Below are 27,521 nucleotides of genomic sequence, written 5' to 3'. Positions count from 1 at the left end.
AGAACGCCATCACCTAACTAAATTTACATCGTTCATTTCCTTTCTGAATTATTTTGTGATCTCCAACTTATTAAGGAGATACCATACTTCAGTCTCTGAAAAATGGGACTTAAATAACTTTTACAAAATGAAATAAAAATAAAAAGAAAAGAACCATGAAACAAGTGATAATGCAGGTAATTTTACAGTCTATGCCTTGCAGGTTTATAGGCAAGTGATGGTATACGTCCTAATGTAATGAACATAAAGGATAAGTAATGTAATAACATAAAGGATGTTTCTCTCCAGGGGCTTCTAAAAATAGATCTATCAATTGTACATGAGGAATTTCTTTACTTCTGTGGGAAATAAACTGTAAAAATGCTACAAATGTACCTCATCTTGCCCAAGGTGAAATAACAAACTTCCAATGAAAAGCGTATTACTAAGACAGCAGTAAATATGACACATGTTGGTGGTGACGAATTGCCAGGCAGCACCTATGTTTTTATGTAACCACAAACCCCACCTATACTGATACATCATATATAAATACAATTATATGGCAATGAATCACCGGTTCTAATTACGTGCAGAGTGTCATTACAACACTTACTGTGTGGATTTCAGTGGCATTCAATACTGAGGAAAATACAGAAAAAGCTGACAGCAGCTCATTAGACTTTTGACCATCCTTCATAACTTGAGGGTAATAACATGAACAACCTGGACCTGAATGATGATGATTGAGAAAAATCCCTTGTATGATAGGTGGACAACACCTACCACAATTCCCCTAAGCCATGGGGTCAACTAATCACAATTGTAAAGCGATTTTGAAGCAAGAATCTTCACAAGCAGAGAAACATAGGACACTGAGAAGTCTAAAGCAGGGGAACTACGAGAACTGTGCTGGAAATCAAACAAAAGCAAAGGAATGACTGACCTTCCCGGCATTGATGTTCTGAAGCTGCACCTTCCGGCCGCTCTCACGTTTGGTGTTCTGATCTGAAAGAAGAAACATATAAGTCAGCCAAACACAAAAAGAAAGAATAATATCTTCCTTACAATTCCAAATTACCCAAATCATATTAAGCAGCGAGACACTGTCATCAGTATTAATAGAATCTCATGCAGCCACTCATCATAATGCATGTATGAAGTTATATGGGTAAGTTATACTGCCTACAGATGTCAACAATCATATTTTGTGTTTGTGCATACAATACTCACTTAGAACAATGATAGGTTGTCCTCCTCCCATCATTTTGCCAAGATTTGTTAGCAGGTTGTGCAGTCGATGACAAGGGAGCGACAACACTTGCAGCACGCGGGCTCTAGTTATCGAATCACTACTACCATATATCTTGTGTCACGTTACAGTATTTCAGTGCACAAAATTATAATTCATCGGGTAATTAAACTTAAGACGTTATAAAATTTAAGGATGATGGCGTTATTTGAGTACGGTATGACACATTCATGAACTGTATTCGATTTCGAGAAGAAATATTCTGGAAGCTTCTGGAACAAAACTCTGTTTCATGGAAATGCAATTGATGTGTTCTATTCCATATCAAACGTATTTATTTTGTATCAATATTTACTCATAAAAGGTAAAATAATGATAATGAATGGAAGTTTAACTGTATATTGAGTAGAACATACGAAGACAAAGTCTGAGTCATTCTGTTGCACGGTTCTAAGGGATAATCAGGACAATGACTACTATACTAATTTTTTTCCTCCTTTATATGTAGCCAAGTACATATCGGTCACATCATTATACTTAATAAAACTAGAAATGAAATTAGAAATGTGATATATAGGGAATTACTTTACTCAATTAACAATATATCAGAGATCCCTGCCCGGTGAGCGTCGGTCGTAAACAAACATTAGTGAAGAAAGTTTTCGCCTACTTGAAATTTGCACATTTGGGAGAAAAACGAATAGCTATTGACTATGTCTGTGCAGATAGAAAAACGACGCTATGACTGTTCAGCTTTGCCGAAAGGTTGGAAAAGAGAAGAAGTTTTACGAAAGACTGGCCTCACATCGGGAAAGGTGGATGTGTACTATTATAGGTAACTATGTAGGCTATATTTATTTATTTGTATTAAACAGGAAGGGAGATTTACACTCTAAAGGCTCCATCTCTTCAACATGCTGTATTATCCTACAAAGTTGTAGAGTTACGTATTCTGTTTAAATTAACCATGATCAAATCATTGTTTCTTTCATCCACCGGTATTATACGATAAAAGTATTTCCTCAATCTTTTCTGTAGTTGCTCTATCCCTTCATCTCAGGAAGAACTGTCCTCTCTCCACAGTGTCGACCTGTTTTAAAATCACAAAGTTTGTGATCATGTCACCCCACACGAATCTCTTTAAAGGTGGGCAAATTTAAAGCCCCCACAGCTTTTACGAGTGACCTAGGTCTTGATTAAGTACTGTCTTTGTTGTCTTCCTCTGGACCTTCTCTAGTAGCTGTCTGTGCTTCTGATGGAGTGACCTAACCTGAGGTGTATTTTAATTTGGGCCTTGTATAGGATATGAATATCTCACTAAGCATTTCCTTATCTGTATACTTTAAAGATGTTCTGATTTGTGCCTGTAGCCAGTTTGTCTTCTCATCTGTTTTGATATGGGATTCTGGAGACAAGTTAGGGATGATGCTGCCTATTAAGTCCTCCTCACACATTGAATCCTGAAGTTTATTTCCTGCTTGATGATGACAATATTGATGCCATATTTGTCCCATCCTCATTACTTTACATATGCTAGAGTTGGATTTCATGTCATATTTCCAACCAGTGTTGGAGTGTGATTGCTATTTGATATGCACTTCATGGGGAAAGTTTTAGATTCATGTTTCCCCATTCTCTTAACCTTGTAATTATGTACTGTCTTTATTTGTGTGTGTGAATGCATACATATAAATCCCAGCCTTTTTTTTTTTTTATGTTGGTGGCTAGTCAGGGGCAAAAGTCCACATCAAATACAGGCATTTACTGAAATATAAAGAGATTAATGAAGAGGGTAAAGAAGAGGTGAGCAAAAGTATTTAGGAATTTTGAAGGAAGTATAAAAACTTTTTAGAAAAAAGGCCAGGTCTCATGCATTGGGATAGACATGAGAGGGAAGTGTGTTCCAGAGCTTCAACGTGTAGGGAAAGAATACAATAATCAAAATAGCCCCTCCTTCAGCTGTCAACAGCCACACTTTAATCATGTGATACAGTAGCTTGCAGATTATTGTGTAGTCTAGCTACAGGTAGGGGCACACAAGCAGCCAGCTTTCAGGAGCAAAAACCAAAGTAATACATACAAAAGAGGGAAGGAAACCAACATTGCCGCTTAAGGCAAATGGGATAGTTGATAAGTCAAACAGCTTTTGACTCAACTCTGGACAGTGAGGATGCAGAGCTAGAACCACCAAAGATGTTAGAGTAGTATTCCATACAAGGATGGTTCAGTCCTTTGTTTTAATAGAGCAGGTGTTCAGAAGAAAAGAAATTTCGACATCTAAACAGGACTCCCAGTTTCTTAGAGGCAGACTTGGCTTTTTCCATAATGTGAGGTTTCCAAGATAGGGAGGATGTTATGGTAATACAAAGTATTTTCATTTAGTCAAGAGGATAAATTACAGAGTTGTCAAAGTTCTGTGGAATTTTTGATTGATAGACTTGTAGGAACTGGGTTTTGAAGGCGTTAAACTTAACCAGGTTTCATCTACCCCTTTGAAATATCCTGTCTGAGTATGTTTACTGTGTAAGTTTTTTTAGAGATGAGATGGAGCAGATTTGAATGATTTGGAAGAATGCAATGTCGATTCACCATTATATAAGCACATATGGCCATTTGTATGAGAAAGGAAATTGTTGGTAAAATGGAGGGACAACAATGATGATGCAGAATAGGGGAGATGCTGATCCATCGACAACCACGGAGATAGATAGGCCAGAGAGGAAGGTAGATATGAGGGAGGGAAGCCAGAAAAGGGGAGCTTAGAGATTAGACTCTGAGGCCACACTCTGTCAAGAGCTTTGGAGATATCCCAAGGGCATCTATATTGGATTCCCCCAAATTTTTCAGAGATGATAACCAGACAATTATGATAGAGGGAATGATATCTTCAGTGGATTTCACCTTAAGAAAGCCATACTGGTGATCTGAGAGAAGACTGACATTCAAAATGTCTGAGGATATTAAAGATGAGGAGGGATTCAAAGACTTTAGAAATAGTGGAGTCAAAGCAACAGGACAATAGAGGGGTTAGAACAATGACCCCTTATTTGGGATGGGATGTACCAGTGCATGTTTCTAAGAAGAAAGTTCTGGTTTTTAAACAGAAGTGGAACAGATGAGCAAGTACAGGTGCAGGTGCAGAGGCAAACTTTTTCAGTACACAAAGATGTATGCCATCAGGTTTATAAACCTTCCTTATGCCCAGAGAGGGAAGTGCTTTATGGATAGTACAAAAGGAGATTACAGGAAGTGGCATAGGATTAGTAAGAGGGGCATCAGGGGATGAAAGAATGTTTGAGTCATCCTAGGTAGTGTTTCAGGAGAAGCAAGAACCAAAGAGAGTTGCTTTGTCACTAGGAGCATCAGCTTTAGTACTGTCTGGCCAATAAAGTGAAGGAAATGTAGAGTGACAGAAGTTGTTAGTGATGCCTTTAGCTAAAGACCAGGATGACCTATTAGTGGATGAAGCAAAGCTGCTGTACTTTCTCTTGATAAAGGAATGCTTTGTCTCATGGGTAATATACTTACCTAAGCCAGTTACCTATGTATCAACCTGCCTCATGAGGATGATGAACACTTGGGTTAGATGTAGTATGACAGCCAAGCCCAGGATTTGATCCTATGTTGGTTCAAACCCCAGCTGGCCCATGCTGGCTCATGGTCAGTAACACTGACCACTACATGACAAAGGCCTATATTTTCAGAGGTCCCCTTGTAAGTTAATGTAATTTATTGTGCTTTTCACTTCCCTCTTGACCTTTGCATCATCCATAAACATATTCAAATAGGCGTCCATACCTTCAGGCACATCATTTACTTATGTCAAGAGGAGTGATGGTCTTGGAACTGAACCCTATGGCACTCTCCTGGTCACCTCATCCAGTTGGAAAAGGGTCCTTTGTCCTTTGTTCCCTCACACTGAGAAAATCTTATATCCATTGAAGTAGTCTCCCCCTTATTTCTGTCTGGTTATCCAGCTTCAATTAGCCTCCTGTGTGGCACATTGTCAAATACTTTCTAGCAGTCCAGACAGATTCAGTCCATCTAGCTTTTCTCTTTATCCAGGACTGAACTCACTCTCTTGTAGTACTCTTAAGAGGTTATCTACACATGACCTCCTCTCCCTAAAACCATGCTGTCTTACACTTTAGGAAATTTCTCCTCCATAGAAAATTATCCACTTGCTTCCTGATAATCTTTCTCAGAACTTTACACACCATACTCTTTAGTGACTGAACTGTACTTCAGTGCTAGGGCCCAGTCTTTTTTTTTTTTCTTCTTTCTCTGTAGGTATGATGTTTCCCCTCTTCCATTCCCTTGGTACTTTCTATCCCTTTATTGACGTCATGAATAGTAATTTAAGCGTTTATCTAGTGTATTTGCCCACACCTTTAGTACAGATGTGATTGCTGTTTGTCTTTTACAGAGAATTTTTCATTTATGTTGCCCCATCTTAAACTTGTATATATGTAACATGTCATTAGTTTTTTTTTTTTTTTTTTTTTTTTTTATACTTTGTCGCTGTCTCCCGCGTTTGCGAGGTAGCGCAAGGAAACAGACGAAAGAAATGGCCCAACCCCCCCCCCCCATACACATGTACATACACACGTCCACACACGCAAATATACATACCTACACAGCTTTCCATGGTTTACCCCAGACGCTTCACATGCCTTGCTTCAATCCACTGACAGCACGTCAACCCCTGTATACCACATGACTCCAATTCACTCTATTTCTTGCCCTCCTTTCACCCTCCTGCATGTTCAGGCCCCGATCACACAAAATCTTTTTCACTCCATCTTTCCACCTCCAATTTGGTCTCCCTCTTCTCCTCGTTCCCTCCACCTCCGACACATATATCCTCTTGGTCAATCTCTCCTCACTCATTCTCTCCATGTGCCCAAACCATTTCAAAACACCCTCTTCTGCTCTCTCGACCACGCTCTTTTTATTTCCACACATCTCTCTTACCCTTACGTTACTTACTCGATCAAACCACCTCACACCACACATTGTCCTCAAACATCTCATTTCCAGCACATCCATCCTCCTGCGCACATCTCTATCCATAGCCCACGCCTCGCAACCATACAAAATTGTTGGAACCACTATTCCCTCAAACATACCCATTTTTGCTTTCCGAGATAATGTTCTCGACTTCCACACATTTTTCAAGGCTCCCAAAATTTTCGCCCCCTCCCCCACCCTATGATCCACTTCCGCTTCCATGGTTCCATCCGCTGACAGATCCACTCCCAGATATCTAAAACACTTCACTTCCTCCAGTTTTTCTCCATTCAAACTCACCTCCCAATTGACTTGACCCTCACCCCTACTGTACCTAATAACCTTGCTCTTATTCACATTTACTCTCAACTTTCTTCTTCCACACACTTTACCAAACTCAGTCACCAGCTTCTGCAGTTTCTCACATGAATCAGCCACCAGCGCTGTATCATCAGCGAACAACAATTGACTCACTTCCCAAGCTCTCTCATCCCCAACAGACTTCATACTTGCCCCTCTTTCCAGGACTCTTGCATTCACCTCCTTTACAACCCCATCCATAAACAAATTAAACAAGCACACCCCCTTTCCTGTTCCAGGTACCCAAGTATGTGTCTTACCAGGAGTGAAAGAATCCCAAGATATTCCAGAAATAGCCAAAATGTGCTAGAATGACACATTATATGCCATACAGATTGTCTTAGTTGTGTTCAAATGAGCTAGGAGAAAAGATTTTGTGAAAAGGATATGTAGCCTCTTAAATAAAGGAAAGTATTATTTCTCCTTAGTGCTATCACCAGATCGGTCTCCTAAACACTGACACATATCATTTTACATTATGTAATTAATTCTTTATTATGAAATGAACTATTACAAAAAAGTTATACAGCAACCAAGAGACCTTGGAGACCTTGATTTACCCAAGAAGAATATAAAGCTTGTGGAGGAAGCATATTTGTATAATGCTGGTAAGATCTGTAAAAAAAGTACAAAGGTGACATGTCTTCCAGGTGGTGGTATCATCGTGTCATTTATAGCGTTCAAGTCCACTTGCTTTTACAATGAAGTTGATAAAATATACTAGAATAACATTTTAGTGTCTACCATCCAGATTGCCTCCACATTTATATGGTTGTCCAGCCCTTTGGCCCCGAACAACAGTTTTATAGCGATCTCGACCCTTCTTTAATATTAATTCATGGAGTGATGATGAGACATTGATTAATTCTTGTTCATTGATGTATCTAACCTGAGTTGTCAGTACATGTGCACATAAGAATATGAATAATCTCAGTCAATGTTAGTCTCAGCCCTGTCACTATAGATATTATGTTGACTGATAGTGAGATGATTAATCACTTTAGGTAAGCTAAGATACACTTAGGCCTATATCAATGGAGTCCCTCAGTTTTATTGAATTGATAGAATATTAACACTGAAGTACACATGGAGATGCAAAGGGAAACATACCTCTGGTTCCTTTCCAGCCCTTTGTATTGAAAGAGTGAAACAGCAAAAGGGTAAAATTTGTGACCTTCATATATCTGAAACCACAAATGATGTCAGTCAAGGACTTGAGGCAGAATATTCATCTTTTAGTGTGTTACTTTTATGTCTAGTGATATCCAGAGCATAAGCAGGAGAGTGTGACATGAGTTTGTCTAGGGAGTGTGTACACCCATATGTATATGTTAATCATACTTTATCTTCAGTGTATACATATATGAATACCTTACTTTACTTTACCTTCCTGCCCCAGAAGTCCCTTCTGTCCTTATGAAGCTCCTACAGTAATCAGGGAACTAGCCACATCCACCAGTGGGTAATTATTTTGTTTTTCATTATACTTAATCGCCATCTCCCACATCAGTGAGGTAGCTCAAGGGGATAGACAAGGAATGGCCCAACCCCACCCTCATACACATATATATACATAAACGTCCATACATGCACACATACATACATACATACATACATACATACATACATACATACATACATACATACATACATACATACATACATACATACATACATACATACATACATACATACATACATACATACATACATACATACATACATACATACATACATACATACATACATACATACATACATACATACATACATACATACATACATACATACATACATACATACATACATACATACATACATACATACATACATACATACATACATACATACATACATACATACATACATACATACATACATACATACATACATACATACATACATACATACATACATACATACATACATACATACATACATACATACATACATACATACATACATACATACATACATACATACATACATACATACATACATACATACATACATACATACATACATACATACATACATACATACATACATACATACATACATACATACATACATACATACATACATACATACATACATACATACATACATACATACATACATACATACATACATACATACATACATACATACATACATACATACATACATACATACATACATACATACATACATACATACATACATACATACATACATACATACATACATACATACATACATACATACATACATACATACATACATACATACATACATACATACATACATACATACATACATACATACATACATACATACATACATACATACATACATACATACATACATACATACATACATACATACATACATACATACATACATACATACATACATACATACATACATACATACATACATACATACATACATACATACATACATACATACATACATACATACATACATACATACATACATACATACATACATACATACATACATACATACATACATACATACATACATACATACATACATACATACATACATACATACATACATACATACATACATACATACATACATACATACATACATACATACATACATACATACATACATACATACATACATACATACATACATACATACATACATACATACATACATACATACATACATACATACATACATACATACATACATACATACATACATACATACATACATACATACATACATACATACATACATACATACATACATACATACATACATACATACATACATACATACATACATACATACATACATACATACATACATACATACATACATACATACATACATACATACATACATACATACATACATACATACATACATACATACATACATACATACATACATACATACATACATACATACATACATACATACATACATACATACATACATACATACATACATACATACATACATACATACATACATACATACATACATACATACATACATACATACATACATACATACATACATACATACATACATACATACATACATACATACATACATACATACATACATACATACATACATACATACATACATACATACATACATACATACATACATACATACATACATACATACATACATACATACATACATACATACATACATACATACATACATACATACATACATACATACATACATACATACATACATACATACATACATACATACATACATACATACATACATACATACATACATACATACATACATACATACATACATACATACATACATACATACATACATACATACATACATACATACATACATACATACATACATACATACATACATACATACATACATACATACATACATACATACATACATACATACATACATACATACATACATACATACATACATACATACATACATACATACATACATACATACATACATACATACATACATACATACATACATACATACATACATACATACATACATACATACATACATACATACATACATACATACATACATACATACATACATACATACATACATACATACATACATACATACATACATACATACATACATACATACATACATACATACATACATACATACATACATACATACATACATACATACATACATACATACATACATACATACATACATACATACATACATACATACATACATACATACATACATACATACATACATACATACATACATACATACATACATACATACATACATACATACATACATACATACATACATACATACATACATACATACATACATACATACATACATACATACATACATACATACATACATACATACATACATACATACATACATACATACATACATACATACATACATACATACATACATACATACATACATACATACATACATACATACATACATACATACATACATACATACATACATACATACATACATACATACATACATACATACATACATACATACATACATACATACATACATACATACATACATACATACATACATACATACATACATACATACATACATACATACATACATACATACATACATACATACATACATACATACATACATACATACATACATACATACATACATACATACATACATACATACATACATACATACATACATACATACATACATACATACATACATACTTACATACAACAGCATGTCCACCCTGGTATACCACATCGTTCCAATTCTCTCTATTCCTTGCTACCTTTTCACCCTCTTCTATGTTCAGGCCCTGATTGCTCAGAATCTTTTTCACTCCATCCTTCCACCTCCAATTTGATATCCCGCTTCTCCTTGTTCCCTCCACCTGTGCCACATATATCCTCTTTGTCAGTCTTTCCTCACTTGTTCTCTTCATGTGTCCAGACCATTTCAACACACGGTCTTCTGCTCTCTCAACCACACACTTTTTATTACCACACAATTCTCTTACCGTTTCATTACTTACTCGATCAAACCATCTCACACCACATATTGTCCTCAAGCATTTCATTTCCAACACATCCACCCTCATCTGCACAACCCTATCCATAGCCCATACCTTGCAACCATTTTTGCTCTCCAAGATAACTTTCTTGCCTTCCACACATTCTTAAATGCTTCCAGAACCCTCGCCCCCCTCCCCCACCCTGTGACTCACTTCCACTTCCATGGCTCCATCCGCTGCTAAGTCCACTCCCAGATATCTAAAACATTTCACTTCCTCCCAATTAACACTATTAAACCTAATAACCTTGCTCTTATTCACATTTACTCTCAACTTTCTTCTTTGTCACACTTTACCAAACTCAGTCACCAACTTCTGCAGTTTCTCACCTGAATCAGCCACCAGCAGTGTGTCATCAGTGAACAACAACTGACTCACTTCTCAAGCGCTCACATCCACAGCAGATTGCATTCTTACCCTTCTCTCCAAAACTCTTGCATTCACCTCCCTAACCACCCCATCCATACACAAATTAAACAACATTGGAGACATCACACACCCCTGCCATAAAATGGCATTCACCAGGAACCTATCACTTTCCTCTCTTCCTACTCATACACATGCCTTACAACCTTGGTAAAAACTTTTCACTGCTTCTTGCAACTTACCTCCCACACCAGATACTCTCAAAACCTTCCTCAAAGCATCTCTATCAACTCGTATCATATGCCTTCTCCAGATCCATAAATGCTACATACAATCCATCTGTTTTTCTATTTCTCACATATATTCTTCAGAGCAAGTACCTGATCCACACATCATCTCCCACTTCTGAATCCACACTGCTCTTCCCCAATCTGATGGTCTGTACATGCCTTTACCCTCTCAATCAATACCCTCCCATACAATTTCCCAGGAATACTCAACAAACTTGTACCTCCCTAATTTGAACACTCACCTTTACCCCATTTGCCTTTGTACAGTGGCACTATGCATGCATTCCACCAATCCTCAGGCACTTCACCATGATCCATACATGCATTGAATATCCTTACCAACCAGTCAACAACATAGTCACCCCTTTTTTAATAAATTCCACTGCAGTACCATCTAAACCTGCCGCCTTGCCAGCTTTCATCTTCTGCAAAGCTTTCAGTACCTCTTCTCTTTTAATCAAATCATTCTCCCTGACCCTCTCATGTTGCACACCTCCCCGACCAAAACACCTTATACCTGCCAGTCCATCATTAAACACATTCAACAAACCTTCAAAATACTCACTCCATCTCTTCACTCCATCACTATCTGTTATCACTTTCCCACTTGCTCCCTTCACTGATGTTCCCATTTGTTCTCTTTTCTTACACACGTTATTTACCTCCTTCCAAAATATCTTTTTATTCTCCCTAAAATTTGGTGAGACTCTCTCACCCCAACTCTCATTTGCCCTCTTTTTCAACTCTTGTACCTTTCTCTTGACCTCTTGCCCCTTTCTTTATAAATCTTCCCGGCAAATATCGTCCAAATGCCTCTCATTTCTTTCACTAACAGTCTCACTTCTTCATCCCACCACTAACTACCCTTTCTAATCTGCTTTCACTAACAGTCTCACTTCTTCATCCCACCACTAACTACCCATTCTAATCTGCCCACCTCCTACCTTTCTCATTCCACACATATCTATTGTGCAGGCCATCACTGCTTCCCTAAATACATCCTGTTCTTCCCCCACTCCCTTCACATAATTTGCTCTCACCTTTTGCCATTCTATACTCAATCTCTCCTGGTACTTCCTCACCCAAGTCTCCTTTCCTAGTTCACCTACTCTCACCACTCTCTTCTTTTCATATATATTTTTGCCCTTTCCCATGTTAGCTAGGTAGTGTTAAGATCAGAGGACTGAGCCTAAGTGGGAAAATCATCACTTGGCTTCCCCCTCTGTTTCTTCTTTTGGAAGAGTAGAATAGTCAACCAGGGAGTGCTCATCCTCCTTAAAGCCTCACACTGGGGTGTCTGAATGTGTGTGGATGTAATCAAGATGAGAAGAAAGGAGAGATAGGTAGTATGTTTGAGTAAAGGAACCTGGATGTTTTGGCTCTGAGTGAAACGAAGCCCAAGAATAAAGGGGAAGAGTGGTATGGGAATGTCTTGGGAGTAAGTCAAGGGTTGGTGAGAGGACAAGAGCAAAGGAAGGAGTAGTACTACTCCTGAAGCAGGAGTTGTGGGAGAATGTGATATAGTGTAAGAAAGTAAATTCTAGATTGATGTGGGTAAAACTGAAAGTGGATGGAGAGAGATGGGTGATTATTGGTGCCTGTGCATCTGGTCATGAGAAGAAAGATTATGAGAGGCAAGTGTTTTGGGAGCAGCTGAGTGAGTGTGTCAGCAGCTTTGATGCACGAGACCGGGTGATAGTGATGGGGTATTTGAATAAGAATGTGAGTAATGTGGCAGTTGAGGGTATAATTGGTGTGCTTGGGATGTTCAGTGTTGTAAATGGAAATGAAGAGCTTGTGGATTTGTGTGCAGAAAAAGTACTGGTGACTAGGAATACCTGGTTTAAAAAGAGAGATATACATAAATATACGTATGTGAGTAGGAGAGATGGTCAAAGGGCAGTGCCAGAAAAAGACAGAAAGGCCACATTCATTCACACTCATTCCAATTCACTCGATTCTTTGTGCTCCTTTCACCCTCCTATATGTTCAGGCCCCAGTCACTCAAAATCTTTTTCACTCCATCCTTCCACTTCCAGTTTGGTATCCTGCTTCTCCTTGTTCCCTCCACCTATGACACATATATCCATTTTGTCAATCTTTCCTCACTCATTCTCTCTATATGTCCAAACTCATTTCAACGCACCCTCCTCTGCTCTCTCAGCCACACTCTGTATATTTCCACACATTTCTCTTACCGTTTAATTACTTACTCGATGAAACCCCTTCACACCACGTATTGTCCTCAAACTTTTCATTTCCAATACATCCACCCTTCTCTGTACAACCTCTCTATAACCCATGCCTCGCAACCATATATCATTGTTGGAACCACTATTCCTTCAAACATACCCATTTTTGCTCTCCGAGATAATGTTCTTGCCTTCCACACATTCTTCAGTGATGCCAGAACCTTTGCCCCCTCCCCTACCCCCTCCCTTTTACTCACTTCCACTTCCATGGTTCCATCCTCTGCTAAGTCTGCTCCCAGATAACTAAAACACTTCACTTCCTCCAGTTTTTTTCCATTCAAACTTACCTCCCAATTAACCTGTCCCTCAACCTTTCTGAACCTAATAACCTTGCTCTTATTTGCATTTACTCTCAACTTTCTCCTTTCACACACTTTACTGAACTAAGTCACCAACCTCTGCAGTTTCTCTCCTGAATCAGCCACCAGTGCTGTATCGTCAGCGAACAACTGACTCACTTCCCAGGCCCTCTCATCTACAACAGACTGCATACTTGCCCCTCTCTCCAAAACTCTTGCATTCACCTCCCTAACCACCCCATCCATAAGCAAATTAAACAACCATAGGGACATCACACACCCCTGCCGCAAACTGACATTCTCTGGGAACCAATCACTCTCCTCTCTTCCTACTCGTACGCATTCCTTACATCCTTGGCAAAAACTTTTCACTGCTTCTAGCAACATACCTCCCACACCATATACTCTTGAAACCCTCCACAAAGCATCTCTATCAACCATATCATATGCCTTCTCCAGATCCATAAATGCTACATACAAATCCATCAATTTATCCAAGTATTTCTCACATACATTCTTCAAAGCAAACACCTGATTCACACATCCTCTACCACTTTTGAAACCACACTGCTTTTCCCCAATCTTATGTTCTGTACATGCCTTTACCATCTCACTCAATACCTTCCCATATAATTTCCCAGGAATACTCAAAAACTTATGCCTTTGTACTTTGAACACTCACCTTTATTCCCTTTGTCTTTGTACAATGGCACTATGCATGCATTCCGCCAATCCTCATGCAGTTCACCATGATCCATACAGACATTGAATATCCTCACCACCAGTCAACTTTACAGTCACCCCCTTTTTTTTGATAAATTCCACTGCAATACCATCCAAGCCCACCGCCTTGCTAGCTTTCACCTTCTGCAAAGCTATCACTACCTTTTCTATGTTTACCAAACCATTCTCCCTGACCCTCTCACTTCGCACACCACCCCAACCATAACAGCCTATATTTGCCACTCTGTGATGATCATCAAATATATTCAACAAACCTTCAAAATACTCAGGCCATCTCCCCCTTATTTCATCACTACTTGTAATTACCTCCCCATTTGACCCCTTTACCAATGTTCACATTTGTTCTCTTAAGCACATTATTAACCTCCTTCCAAAACATCTTTTTATTCTACCTGAAATTTAATGATACTCTCTAACCCCAACTCTCATTTGCCCTCATTTGCAAGAATCATCCAGACGCCTCTCCTCTTTCACTAACAACTTTACTTCTTCATCCCACCACTCATGTATATACATATACTGTTATATATTATGCTTAATCGCTGTTTTCTGCGTCAGTGATGTAATGCCAGGAAACAGATGAAGAATGGCCCATCTAATATACACACACACATATCTATATATATTTATTTATTTTATTTATTATACTTTGTCGCTGTTTCCCGCGTTTGCGAGGTAGCGCAAGGAAACAGACAAAAGAATGGCCCTACCCACCCACATACAAATGTATATACATACATGTCCACATACGCTCATATACATACCTGTACATTTCTCCCCTATCCCTGGGGATAGGGGAGAAAGTATACTTCCCACGCATTCCTCACGTGTCGTAGAAGGCAACTAAAGGGGACGGGAGCGGGTGGCCAGAAACCCTCCCCTCCTTGTATTTTAACTTTCTAAAAGGGGAAACAGAAGAAGTAGTCACGTGGGGAGTGCTCATCCTCCTCGAAGGCTCAGATTGGGGTGTCTAAATGTGTGTGGATGTAACCAAGATGAGAAAAAAGGAGAGATAGGTAGTATGTTTGAGGAAAGGAACCTGGATGTTTTGGCTCTGAGTGAAACGAAGCTCAAGGGTAAAGGGGAAGAGTGGTTTGGGAATGTCTTGTGAGTAAAGTGGGTGGGTTGGGCCATTCTTTCGTCTGTTTCCTTGCGCTACCTTGCAAACACAGGAAACAGCGACAAAGTATTTTTTATTTTATTTATTTACTTTGCTCTGTCGCTGTCTCCCGCGTTAGCGAGGTAGCGCAAGGAAACAGACGAAAGGGTTAGTGACAGGACAAGAGCAAGGGAAGGAGTAGCACTACTCCTGAAACAGGAGTGGTGGGAGTATGTGATAGAGTGTAAGAAAATAAATTCTAGATTGATATGGGTAGAACTGAAAGTGGATGGAGAGAGATGGGTGATTATTGGTGCATATGCACCTGGGTATGAGAAGAAAGATCATGAGACAAGTGTTTTGGGAGCAGCTGAATGAGTGTGTTAGTGGTTTTGATGCACAAGACCGGGTTATAGTAATGGGTGATTTGAATGCAAAGGTGAGTAATGTGGCAGTTGAGGGAATAATTGGTATACATGGGATGTTCAGTGTTGTAAATGGAAATGGTGAAGAGCTTGTAGATTTATGTTCTGAAAAAGGACTGGTGATTGGGAATACTTGGTTTAAAAAGCGAGATAAACATAAGTATACATATGTAAGTAGGAGAGATGGCCAGAGAGCGTTATTGGATTACGTGTTAATTGATAGGTGTGCGAAAGAGAGACTTTTGGAATAGAGTGAATTGGAACGATGTGGTATACCGGGGCTGACATGCTGTCAATGGATTGAACCAGGGCATGTGAAGCATCTGGGGTAAACCATGGAAAGTGTTGTGAGGCCTGGATGTGGAAAGGGAGCTGTGGTTTCAGTGCATTATTACATGACAGCTAGAGACTGAGTGTGAACAAATGGGGCCTTTGGTGTCTTTTCCTAGCGCTACCTCGCACACATGAGGGGGGAGGGGGTTGTTATTCCATGTGTGGCGGGTGGCGATGGGAATAAATAAAGGCAGACAGTATGAATTATGTATATGTCTGTGTGTGTATATATACATGTACATTGAGATGTATAGGTATGTATATTTGCGTCTGTGGACGTATATGTATATACATGTGTATGTGGGTGGGTTGGGCCATTCTTTCGTCTGTTTCCTTGCGCTACCTCGCTAACGCGGGAGACAGCGACAGAGCAAAGTAAATAAATAAAATAAAAAATACTTTGTCGCTGTTTCCTGTGTTTGCAAGGTAGCGCAAGGAAACAGACGAAAGAATGGCCCAACCCACCCACATACACATGTATATACATACATGTCCACATACGCACATATACATACCTGTACATCTCAATGTATACATGTATATACACAAACATATACATATGTACACATGTACATAATTCATGCTGTCTGCCCTTATTCGTTCCTGTCGCCACCCCGCCACACATGAAATAACAACCCAATCCCCCTGCATGTGCACGAGGTAGTGCAGGAAAAGATGACAAAGGCCACATTAGTTCACACTCATTCCCTGGCTGTCATGTATAATGCACCGAAACCACAGCTCCCTTTCCACATCCAGGCCCCACAAAACTTTCCATGGTTTTCCCCAGATGCTTCACATGCCCTGGTTCAATCCATTGACAGCACATCAACCCCATTATACCACATTGTTCCGATTCAATCTATTCTTTGCACGCCTTTCACCCTCCTGCATGTTCAGGCCCCGATCACTCAAAATCTTTTCGCTTCATCTTTCCACGTCCAATTTGATCTCCCATTTCTCCTTGTTCCCTCCACCTCTAACACATATTTCCTCTTGGTCAATCTTTCCTCACTCATTCTCTCCATGTGACCAAACCATTGCAGAACACCCTCTTCTGCTCTCTGAACCACACTCTTTTTATTACCACACATCTCTCTTACCCTTTCATTACTTACTCGATCAAACCACCTCACACCAAATATTGTCCTCAAAGATCTCATTTCCAGCACATCCACCCTCCTGCGCACAACTCTATCTATAGCCCACGCCTCACAACCATATAACATTGTTGGAACCACTATTCCTTCAAACATACCTAATTTTGCTTTCCAAGATAACGTTCTTGACTTCCATACATTTTTCAATGCTCCCAGAATTTTCGCCCCTCCACCACCCTATGACTCACTTCCACTTCTATGGTTCCATCTGGTGCCAAATCCACTCCCAGATATCTGAAACACTTCACTTCCAGTTTTTCTCCATTCAAACTTACCTCCCAATTGACTTGTCCCTCAACCCTACTGTACCTACTAGCCTTGCTCTTATTCACATTTACTGTCAGCATTCTTCTTTCACACACTTTACCAAACTCAGTCACCAGCTTCTACAGTTTCTCACCCGTATCAGCCACCAGAGCTGTATCATTAGCGAACAACAACTGACTCACCTTCCAAGCTCTCTCATCCACAACAGACTGCATACTTGCCCCTCATTCCAAAACTCTTGCATTCACCTCCCTAACAACCCCATCCATAAACAAATTAAACAACCATAGAGACATCACACACCCCTGCCACAAACCAACATTCACTGAGAACCAATCACTTTCCTCTCTTCCTACTCATACACATGCCTTACATCCTCAATAAAAACTTTTCACTGCTTCTAGCAACTTGCCTACCACACCGTATATTCTTAGTACCTTCCACAGAGCATCTCTATCAGCTCTGTCATATGCCTTCTCCAGATCCATAAATGCTACATACAAATCCATTTGCTTTTCTAAGTATTTCTCACATACATTCTTCAAAGCAAACACCTGATCCACACATCCTCTACCACTTCTGAAAACCACACTGCTCTTCCCCAATCTGATGCTCTGTACATGCCTTCACCCTCTCAATCAATACCCTCCCATATAATTACCATGAATACTCAACAGACTTATACCTCTGTAATTTGAGCACTCACTCTTATCCCCTTTGCCTTTGTACAATGGCACTATGCACGCATTCTGCCAATCCTCAGGCACCTCACCATGAGTCATACATACATTAAATAACCTTACCAACCTGTCAATAATACAGTCACCCCCTTTTTTAATAAATTCCACTGCAATACCATCCAAACCTGCTGCCTTGCCGGCTTTCATCTTCCGCAAAGCTTTTACTACCTGTTCTCTGTTTACCAAATAATTTTCCCTAACCCTCTCACTTTGCACACCACCTCGACCAAAACACCCTATATCCGCCACTCTATCATCAAACACATTCAACAAACCTTCAAAATACTCACTCCATCTCCTTCTCACATCACCACTACACCACTACTTGTTATCACCTCCCCATTTGCGCCCTTCACTGAAGTTCCCATTTGCTCCCTTGTCTTACGCACTTTATTTACCTCCTTCCAGAACATCTTTTTATTCTCCCTAAAATTTAATGATACTCTCTCACCCCAACTCTCATTTGCCCTCTTTTTCACCTCTTGCACCTTTCTCTTGACCTCCTGTCTCTTTCTTTTATACATCTCCCACTCAATTTCATTTTTTCCCTGCAAAAATCGTCCAAATGCCTCTCTCTTCTCTCTTATGTATATATATATTTTTTATTATAATTTGTCGCTGTCTCCCGCGTTAGTGAGGTAGCACAAGGAAACAGACGAAAGAATGGCCCAACCCACCCACATACACATGTATATACATACACATCTGCACACACACATACATACCTATACATCTCAACATATACATCTATATACACACACAGACATATACATATATACACCTGTACATATTTCATACTGTCTACCCTTATTCATTCCCATTGCCACCCTGCCACACATGAAATGACAACCCCCTCCCCCTGCATGTGCGCGAGGTAGTGCTAGGAAAAGGCAACGAAGTCCACATTCATTCACACTCAGTCTCTAGCTGTCATGTATAATGCACTGTAACCACAGCTCCCTTTCCACATCCAGGCCCCACAAAACTTTCCATGGTTTACCTCAGACACTTCACATGCCCTGGTTCAATCCATTGACAGCACTTCGATCCTGGTATAACATATCGTTCCATTTCACTCTATTCCTTACACTTCTTTCACCCTCCTGCATGTTCAGGCCCTGATCACTCAAAATCTTTTTCACTCCATCTTTTCACCTCCAATTTGGTCTCCCACTTCTCCTCATTCCCTCCACCTCTGACACATATATCTTCTTTGTCAATCTTTCCTCACTCATTCTCTCCATGTGACCAAACCATTTCAAAACACCCTCTTCTGCTCTCTCAATGACACTCTTTTTATTACCACTCATCTCTCTTACCTTTTCATTACTTACTTAATAATCAAACCACCTCACCCCACATATTGTCCTCAAACATTTCATTTCCAGCACATCCACCCTCCTCCGCACAACTCTATCTATGGCCCACGCCTCACAACCATATAATATTGTTGGAACCACTATTCCTTCAAACATACCCGTTTTTGCTCTCCGAGATAACATTCTCACCTTCCACATGTTTTTCAACATTCCCAGAACTTTCACCCCCTCCCCCACCCCATGAGTCACTTCCGCTTCCATGGTTCCATCCGGTGCCAAATTCACTCCCAGATATCTAAAACACTTGACTTCCTCCAGTTTTTCTCCAAAGTTATCTCCCAGTTGACTTGTCCCTCAACCCTACTGTACCTAATAACTTTGCACTTATTCACATTTACCCTCAGCTTCCTTCTTTCACACACTCTACCAAACTCAGTCACCAACTTTTGCAGTTTCTCACCTGAATCAGCCACTAGTGCTGTATCATCAGCGAACAACAACTGACTTACATCCCAGGCCCTTTCATCCACAACAAACTGCATGCCTGCCCCTCTCTCCAAAACTCTTCCATTCACCTCCCTAACCACCACATCCATAAACAAATTAAACAACCATGGGGTCATCATGCACCCCTGCTGCAAACTGAGATTCATTGGGATCCAGTCACTCTCCTCTCTTCTTGCTCGTACACTTGCCTCACATCCTTGGTAAAAACTTTTCTCTGCTTCTAGTAACTTACCTCCCACACCATATACTCATTAAATCCTTCTACAAAGCATCTCTAGCAGCCCTGTCATATGCCTTCTCCAGATCCATAAATGCCACATACAAATCCTTCTGTTTTTCCAAGTATTTCTCATACATTTTTCAAAGCAAACACCTCATTCACACATCCTCTACCACTTCTGAAACCACACACCTCTTTCCCAATCTGATGCTCTGTACATGCCTTTACCTTCTCACTCATTACCCTCCCATATAATTTCCCAGGAATACTCAACAAATTTATACTTCTGTAATTTTAACACACCTTTATCCCCTTTGCCTTTGTACAATGGCAATATGCATGCATTCCGCCAATCCTCAGGCAGTTCACCATGATCCATACATACATTGAATATCCTTACCAACCAATGAAAAAAAACAGTCATCCCCTTTTTTTTTTAATAAATTCCATTGCAATACCATCCAATCCCACTGCCTTGCCGGCTTTCATCTTCCGCAAAGCTTTCACTACCTCTTCTCTGTTTACCAAACCATTCTCCCTGACCCTCTCACTTTGCACACCATCCCGACCAAAACGCCCTATATTTGCCACTCTATAATCAAACACACTCAACAGACCTTCAAAATACTCACTCCATCTCCTTACTTTATCACTACTTGTTATTACCTCCCCATTAGCCCCCTTCACCAATGTTCCCATTTGTTCTCTTGTCTTATGCACGTTATTTACCTCCTTCCAAAACATCTTTTTATTCTGCCTGAAATTTAATGATACTCTCTCACCTCAACTCTCATTTGTCCTCTTTTTCACTTCTTTCACCTTTCTCTTGACCTCCTGCCTCTTTCTTTTATACATCTCCCAGTAATTTGCACTACTTCCCAGCAAGAATCATGCAAATGCCTCTTTATTCTCTTTCACCAAGAACTTTACTTCTTTATCCCAGCACTCACAAATATGCATGTACTATTTTATTTATTTTGCTTTGTCGCAGTCTCCCGCGTTTGCGAGGTAGCGCAAGGAAACAGATGAAAGAAATGGCCCAACCCACCCCCATACACATGTATATACATACATGTCCACACCCTCAAATATACATAACCATACATCTCAATGTACACATATATCTGCACACAGACACATACATATATACACATGCACACAATTCACACTGTCTGCCTTTATTCATTCCCATCGCCACCTCGCAACACATGGAATAACATCCCCCTCCCCCCTCATGTGTGCGAGGTAGCACTGGGAAAAGACAACAAAGGCCCCATTCGTTCACACTCAGTCTCTAGCTGTCATGCAATAATGCCCGAAACCACAGCTCCCTTTCCACATCCAGGCCCCACAGAACTTTCCATGGTTTACCCCAGACACTTCACATGCCCTGATTCAATCCATTGACAGCACGTCGACCCCAGTATACCACATCGATCCAATTCACTCTATTCCTTGCCCGCCTTTCACCCTCCTGCATGTTCAGGCCCTGATCACTCAAAATCTTTTTCACTCCATCTTTCCACCTCCAATTTGGTCTCCCACTTCTCCTCGTTCCCTCCACCTCCGACACATATATCCTCTTGGTCAATCTTTCCTCACTCATTCTCTCCATGTGCCCAAACCATTTCAAAACACCCTCTTCTGCTCTCTCAACCATGCTCTTTTTATTTCCACACATCTCTCTTACCCTTACATTACTTACTCAATCAAACCACCTCACACCACATATTGTCCTCAAACATCTCATTTCCAGCACATCCACCCTCCTGCGCATAACTCTATCCATAGCCCATGCCTCGCAACCATACAACATTGTTGGAACCACTATTCCTTCAAACATAGCCATTTTTGCTTTCCAAGATAATGTTCTCGACTTCCACACATTCTTCAAGGCTCCCAGGATTTTCGCCCCCTCCCCCACCCTATGATTCACTTCCGCTTCCATGGTTCCATCCGCTGCCAGATCCACTCCCAGATATCTAAAACACTTTACTTCCTCCAGTTTTTCTCCATTCAAACTTACCTCCCAATTGACTTGACCCTCAACCCTACTGTACCTAATAACCTTGCTCTTATTCACATTTACTCTTAACTTTCTTCTTTCACACACTTTACCAAACTCAGTCACCAGCTTCTGCAGTTTCTCACATGAATCAGCCCCCAGCGCTGTATCATCAGCGAACAACAACTGACTCACTTCCCAAGCTCTCTCATCCCCAACAGACTTCATACTTGCCCCTCTTTCCAAAACTCTTGCATTCACCTCCGTAACAACCCCATCCATAAACAAATTAAACTACCATGGAGACATCACACACCCCTGCCGCAAACCTACATTCACTGAGAACCAATCACTTTCCTCTCTTCCTACATGTACACATGCCTTACATCCTCGATAAAAACTTTTCACTGCTTCTAACAACTTGCCTCCCACACCATATATTCTTAGTACCTTCCACAGAGCATCTCTATCAACTCTATCATATGCCTTCTCCAGATCCATAAATGCTACATACAAATCCGTTTGCTTTTCTAAGTATTTCTCACATACATTCACATATTATATTTATTATGTTTAATCACTGTTTCCCGCATCAGCGAGGTAGCTACAGGAAACAGATGAAGAATCACCCATCCACTCATATACACATATATATACATAAATGCCCATACACGCACATATCAGTACATATACATGTCAACATATACATGCATAAACATACACATATAGACATATACATATTTACACGTGTACATATTCGTACTTGCTTGCCTTCATCCTTTCCTGTCGCTACCCCGCCACACAAGAAATAGCATCACTACCCCCTGCTTCATCGAGGTAGCATCAGGTAAACAGACAAAAAAGGCCACATTTGTTCACACTCAGTGTATAACTGTCATGTGTAGTGCCGTGAAACCACAGCTCCCCATCCACATCTAGGCCACAAAGACCTTTCCATGGTTTACCCCAGATGCTTCACATGCCCTGGTTCAGTCCATCTGATAGGACTTCAATCCCAGTATATCATATCATTCCAATTCACTCTATTCCTTGCACACCTCTAACCCTCCTGTATGTTCAGGCCTTGATCGCTGAAAATCTTTTTCACTCCATCCTTCCACCTCCAGTTTAGTCTCCTACTTCTCTTTGTTCCCTTCACCTCTGACACACATATCCTCTTTGTCAATCTTGCCTCTTTTATTCTCTCCATATATGCAAATCATTTCAACACACCCTCTTCTGCTCTCTCGACCATATTCTTTTTATCTCCACACATCTCTTTTATCCTTTTATTACTTACTTGATCAAACCACCTCACACCACATATTTTCCATAAACATTCCATTTCCAACACATCCACCCTCCTCCATACATCCTTATCAATAGCCCATGCTTCGCAACCATACAACACTGTTGGAACCAACTATTCCTTCAAATATACCCATTTTTGCTCTCCGAGATAATGTTTTCTCCTTCCACACATTCTTCATCGCTCCCAGAACCTTTTCCCCCTCCCCCACCTTGTGACTCACTTACACTTCCATGGTTCCATCCTCTGCTAAGGCCACTCTCAGATATCTAGAACACTTCACTTCCTATAGTTTTTCTCCATTCAAATGTACCTCCCAATTAACTTGTCCCTCAACCTTATTGAACCTAATAACCTTGCTCTTATACTTACTTCCAACTTTTTCCTTTCACACACTTTTCCAAACTCAGTCACCAACCTCTGCAGTTTCGTACCTGAATCAGCCACTAGAGCTGTATCATCAGTGAGCAACAACTGACTCACTATCCATGGTCTCTCATGCACAACAGACTGTATACTCATCCCTCTCTCCAAAACTCTTGCATTTACCTTCCTAATCACCCCATCCATAAACAAATACCGTTTTGTAATGTATTTGAGTAAAAAGGAGGATAATTGATTCCTGTGTATTAGGGCAGTCCATGAGATGATAAATAGACTGTCATGTGCTGTTTGTGTTTTGATGTATCACATAAGGTGTAGTTTTGAATACTGAGTTCCCTTTGTATACTTCAAAGAAAGGTGTTCCATTATATTTAGTTAAAGATGAGCCCTTTGCAATTGTTTAGAAATAAGTGGTTTTCATTATTCATGATATTCAACACTGAAATCTCAGATGCTTAGTATGCATTTTCATAAAGAAAATGGTATAAAGATCTTTCCAAAACATTCATTGCATCCTTTTCTTCTGTTCCCAGCCCAAATGGAAAAAAGTTTCGCAGTAAGCCACAGTTGACACGATATCTTGGAGATTCTGTAGACCTCTCTTCTTTTGATTTTCGTACTGGGAAAGTAAATCCAATGCTTGCAAGAAAAAACAAAAAACCAAGAGGAACTTTATTTGATTACAGGTGTGGTGTTTATGTTTTTCTTTTTAATCTAATCTCAGAAAATTGATACATATTTCTTTGTTTGTGTTGAGTTGATTACCTGTTTACTAAGATGTTAGAGTTTTTTGTCGGAATTTTATTAGAGTATGAGTTGATAATGATACAAATTGAGTTTCTTTAGTCGTGGAATGCGGAATGATGCATCACTAGTACCCCCCATTCGTCAGACTGCCTCAATATTCAAACAACCTGTAACAGTTATCAAGACACAGCCATCAAGTAAGGTGAAAGCTGATATAAAGCATGGGCCTCAAGATAAACCAAAGCAGGTAAAGTCACTTTTGAATTTTGAGGTGCCATTTGTTTTCCAAGAATATTTGCTTCCTTTTGACTTCCCAATAATGATAATCTACATTTTAGTTTTTTGCAGTTCAATACTTTATTAGCTCCTAGGAAATCCATAATATTTCTTGTACTCTTATGCAGAGAAAAGTGTGTATGAGCATAAATGTTACAAGATTTTAGCAATTGATTTTTGTAATTTAGCAAGCAAAAATATGTATGATTATTGAACACTTCAAAATTCTAATTTTTTTGTGCTTAAAACATTTTGATAAGGCACTTACCATCTTATAATAAGGGAAAACTCTATAAGTATAAGCACTTAAGAAATTACTTGCAAGGTTAGGGGTTTTAAACACCATATTGACCCAAAGTACGGAGTAAGCATGAAAATTCATTGACTATGAACATCATAAAACACATCAGGCCAGCAAATACTCATTCACAGGGATTCAGCAGCCATACATTATGCTACCCAGGTCTTTAGTATAAGAGTGTGGATGGGAGATAGCACTGGACAGCTAGTGACCCTCATTCATTTACTTGCTTGCTTTGGCATTGTGCTGTTCTGACTTATTGTCTCAAGTTGGTTTGCATCACCTTCCTTTTGTTTCTGATTTGTCTGTGATTTTCCATGACATGTACCTTAAGTGATTTATTTTATATTGAGAATTAGTATACTTCAAAACACCACTGGCATCAAATACTACAATGTGGCAGTAACTTTTGTTTTAATGAAAAAGCCTAACCACTTTGTTTTCATATGTAATATTGTATTGTATATTTGATATTTTTCATAGTGGACTTATAGTGTATGGATCTGGGATTCGATGTTTACATAGGAAGTTCTTTATTGTCATCATCATCATGTTCAAGGAAAATGCATTTTTAATCAAAAATAACACTAGTTACAATGGATGTTACCTTAGATTGGGATTGCAATCTTAGATAGCAGATTGGAAACAATAATTTGTGGTAACATAAGGCCAAAAACCTTTCCAAATGGTCAGAAACAAATAACACAACAACAGTAAAACAATTATAAAAGATTCTGTAGTTCAACTTTGTGCAGAACTTTTATGTAAATCTGCTGATAAATTCTCCTTTCTCCATAATTAAATGCATATACTGAGCTCCTGCTTAGTGATGGCTCATATAATGATGCTTCATAATTATATGATTGTGATACATGAAAAATTAGATTATGGACTTGGATAATGACACAGAAAACCTTTGCAATTTTGACATATTTAAGAAAAATTCAAATTATTAACATTTTTGATGAACAGCAACCACAAGTGGTAATGCATAGTAAAAAGTTGGCTTCATGAAGGCTTTACCATTGGAGTACAATCTCGTCAAAGAACTTTTCTTTCCAAAGGTGTCTAACCTTTTCCTGTTGCTGATTGTAGTGCAGCTTTGTGCTGTAGGAGTTCCTAGAGAAGGGATCCTTTGTTATATGATAATGACATTGAATTTTTTCATACTTGTTCATCATTTCCCATGTTAGGAAGGTAGTGCCAGGAACAAACAAAGAAATGGCCTCATTTTCTCACATCCATGCTCTAGCAGTTATGTGTAATGCACCAAAATTGCAACC

General features: G+C 39.2%; 2 protein-coding genes across 4 annotated transcripts in view; one reads left to right on the top strand and one right to left on the bottom strand.

Annotated features, from left to right (window-relative positions):
- Positions 1 to 1,496, bottom strand: part of CCT3 (chaperonin containing TCP1 subunit 3) — a 117,336-nt gene extending 115,840 nt beyond the window's left edge. Inside the window, exons 1-2 of the mRNA XM_071672123.1 lie at positions 1,213 to 1,496; positions 926 to 987 (exon numbers count right to left, since the gene is read on the bottom strand). Coding sequence (XP_071528224.1) covers positions 926 to 987; positions 1,213 to 1,246 — 96 coding nt within the window. The 5' untranslated portion in view covers positions 1,247 to 1,496. The remainder of the gene's footprint in view (positions 1 to 925; positions 988 to 1,212) is intronic.
- Positions 1,497 to 1,792: 296 nt separating this feature from the next.
- Positions 1,793 to 27,521, top strand: part of MBD-like (methyl-CpG-binding domain protein 2) — a 69,364-nt gene continuing 43,635 nt past the window's right edge. For 2 of the 3 annotated variants that reach the window (XR_011713913.1, XM_071672128.1), the window contains exons 1-3: positions 1,793 to 2,066; positions 25,448 to 25,600; positions 25,761 to 25,908. Coding sequence is in view for 2 of the 3 variants with exons in the window: in XM_071672128.1 (XP_071528229.1) it covers positions 1,945 to 2,066; positions 25,448 to 25,600; positions 25,761 to 25,908 (423 nt within the window). In the remaining variant the exon portion in view is untranslated. The remainder of the gene's footprint in view (positions 2,067 to 25,447; positions 25,601 to 25,760; positions 25,909 to 27,521) is intronic. The other variant, XM_071672127.1, reaches the window with a different exon arrangement.

Source organism: Panulirus ornatus, chromosome 17, assembly GCF_036320965.1.
Source record: "Panulirus ornatus isolate Po-2019 chromosome 17, ASM3632096v1, whole genome shotgun sequence".
Lineage (NCBI taxonomy): Eukaryota > Metazoa > Arthropoda > Malacostraca > Decapoda > Palinuridae > Panulirus > Panulirus ornatus.
This window is presented reverse-complemented; position numbering and strand designations above follow the sequence as displayed.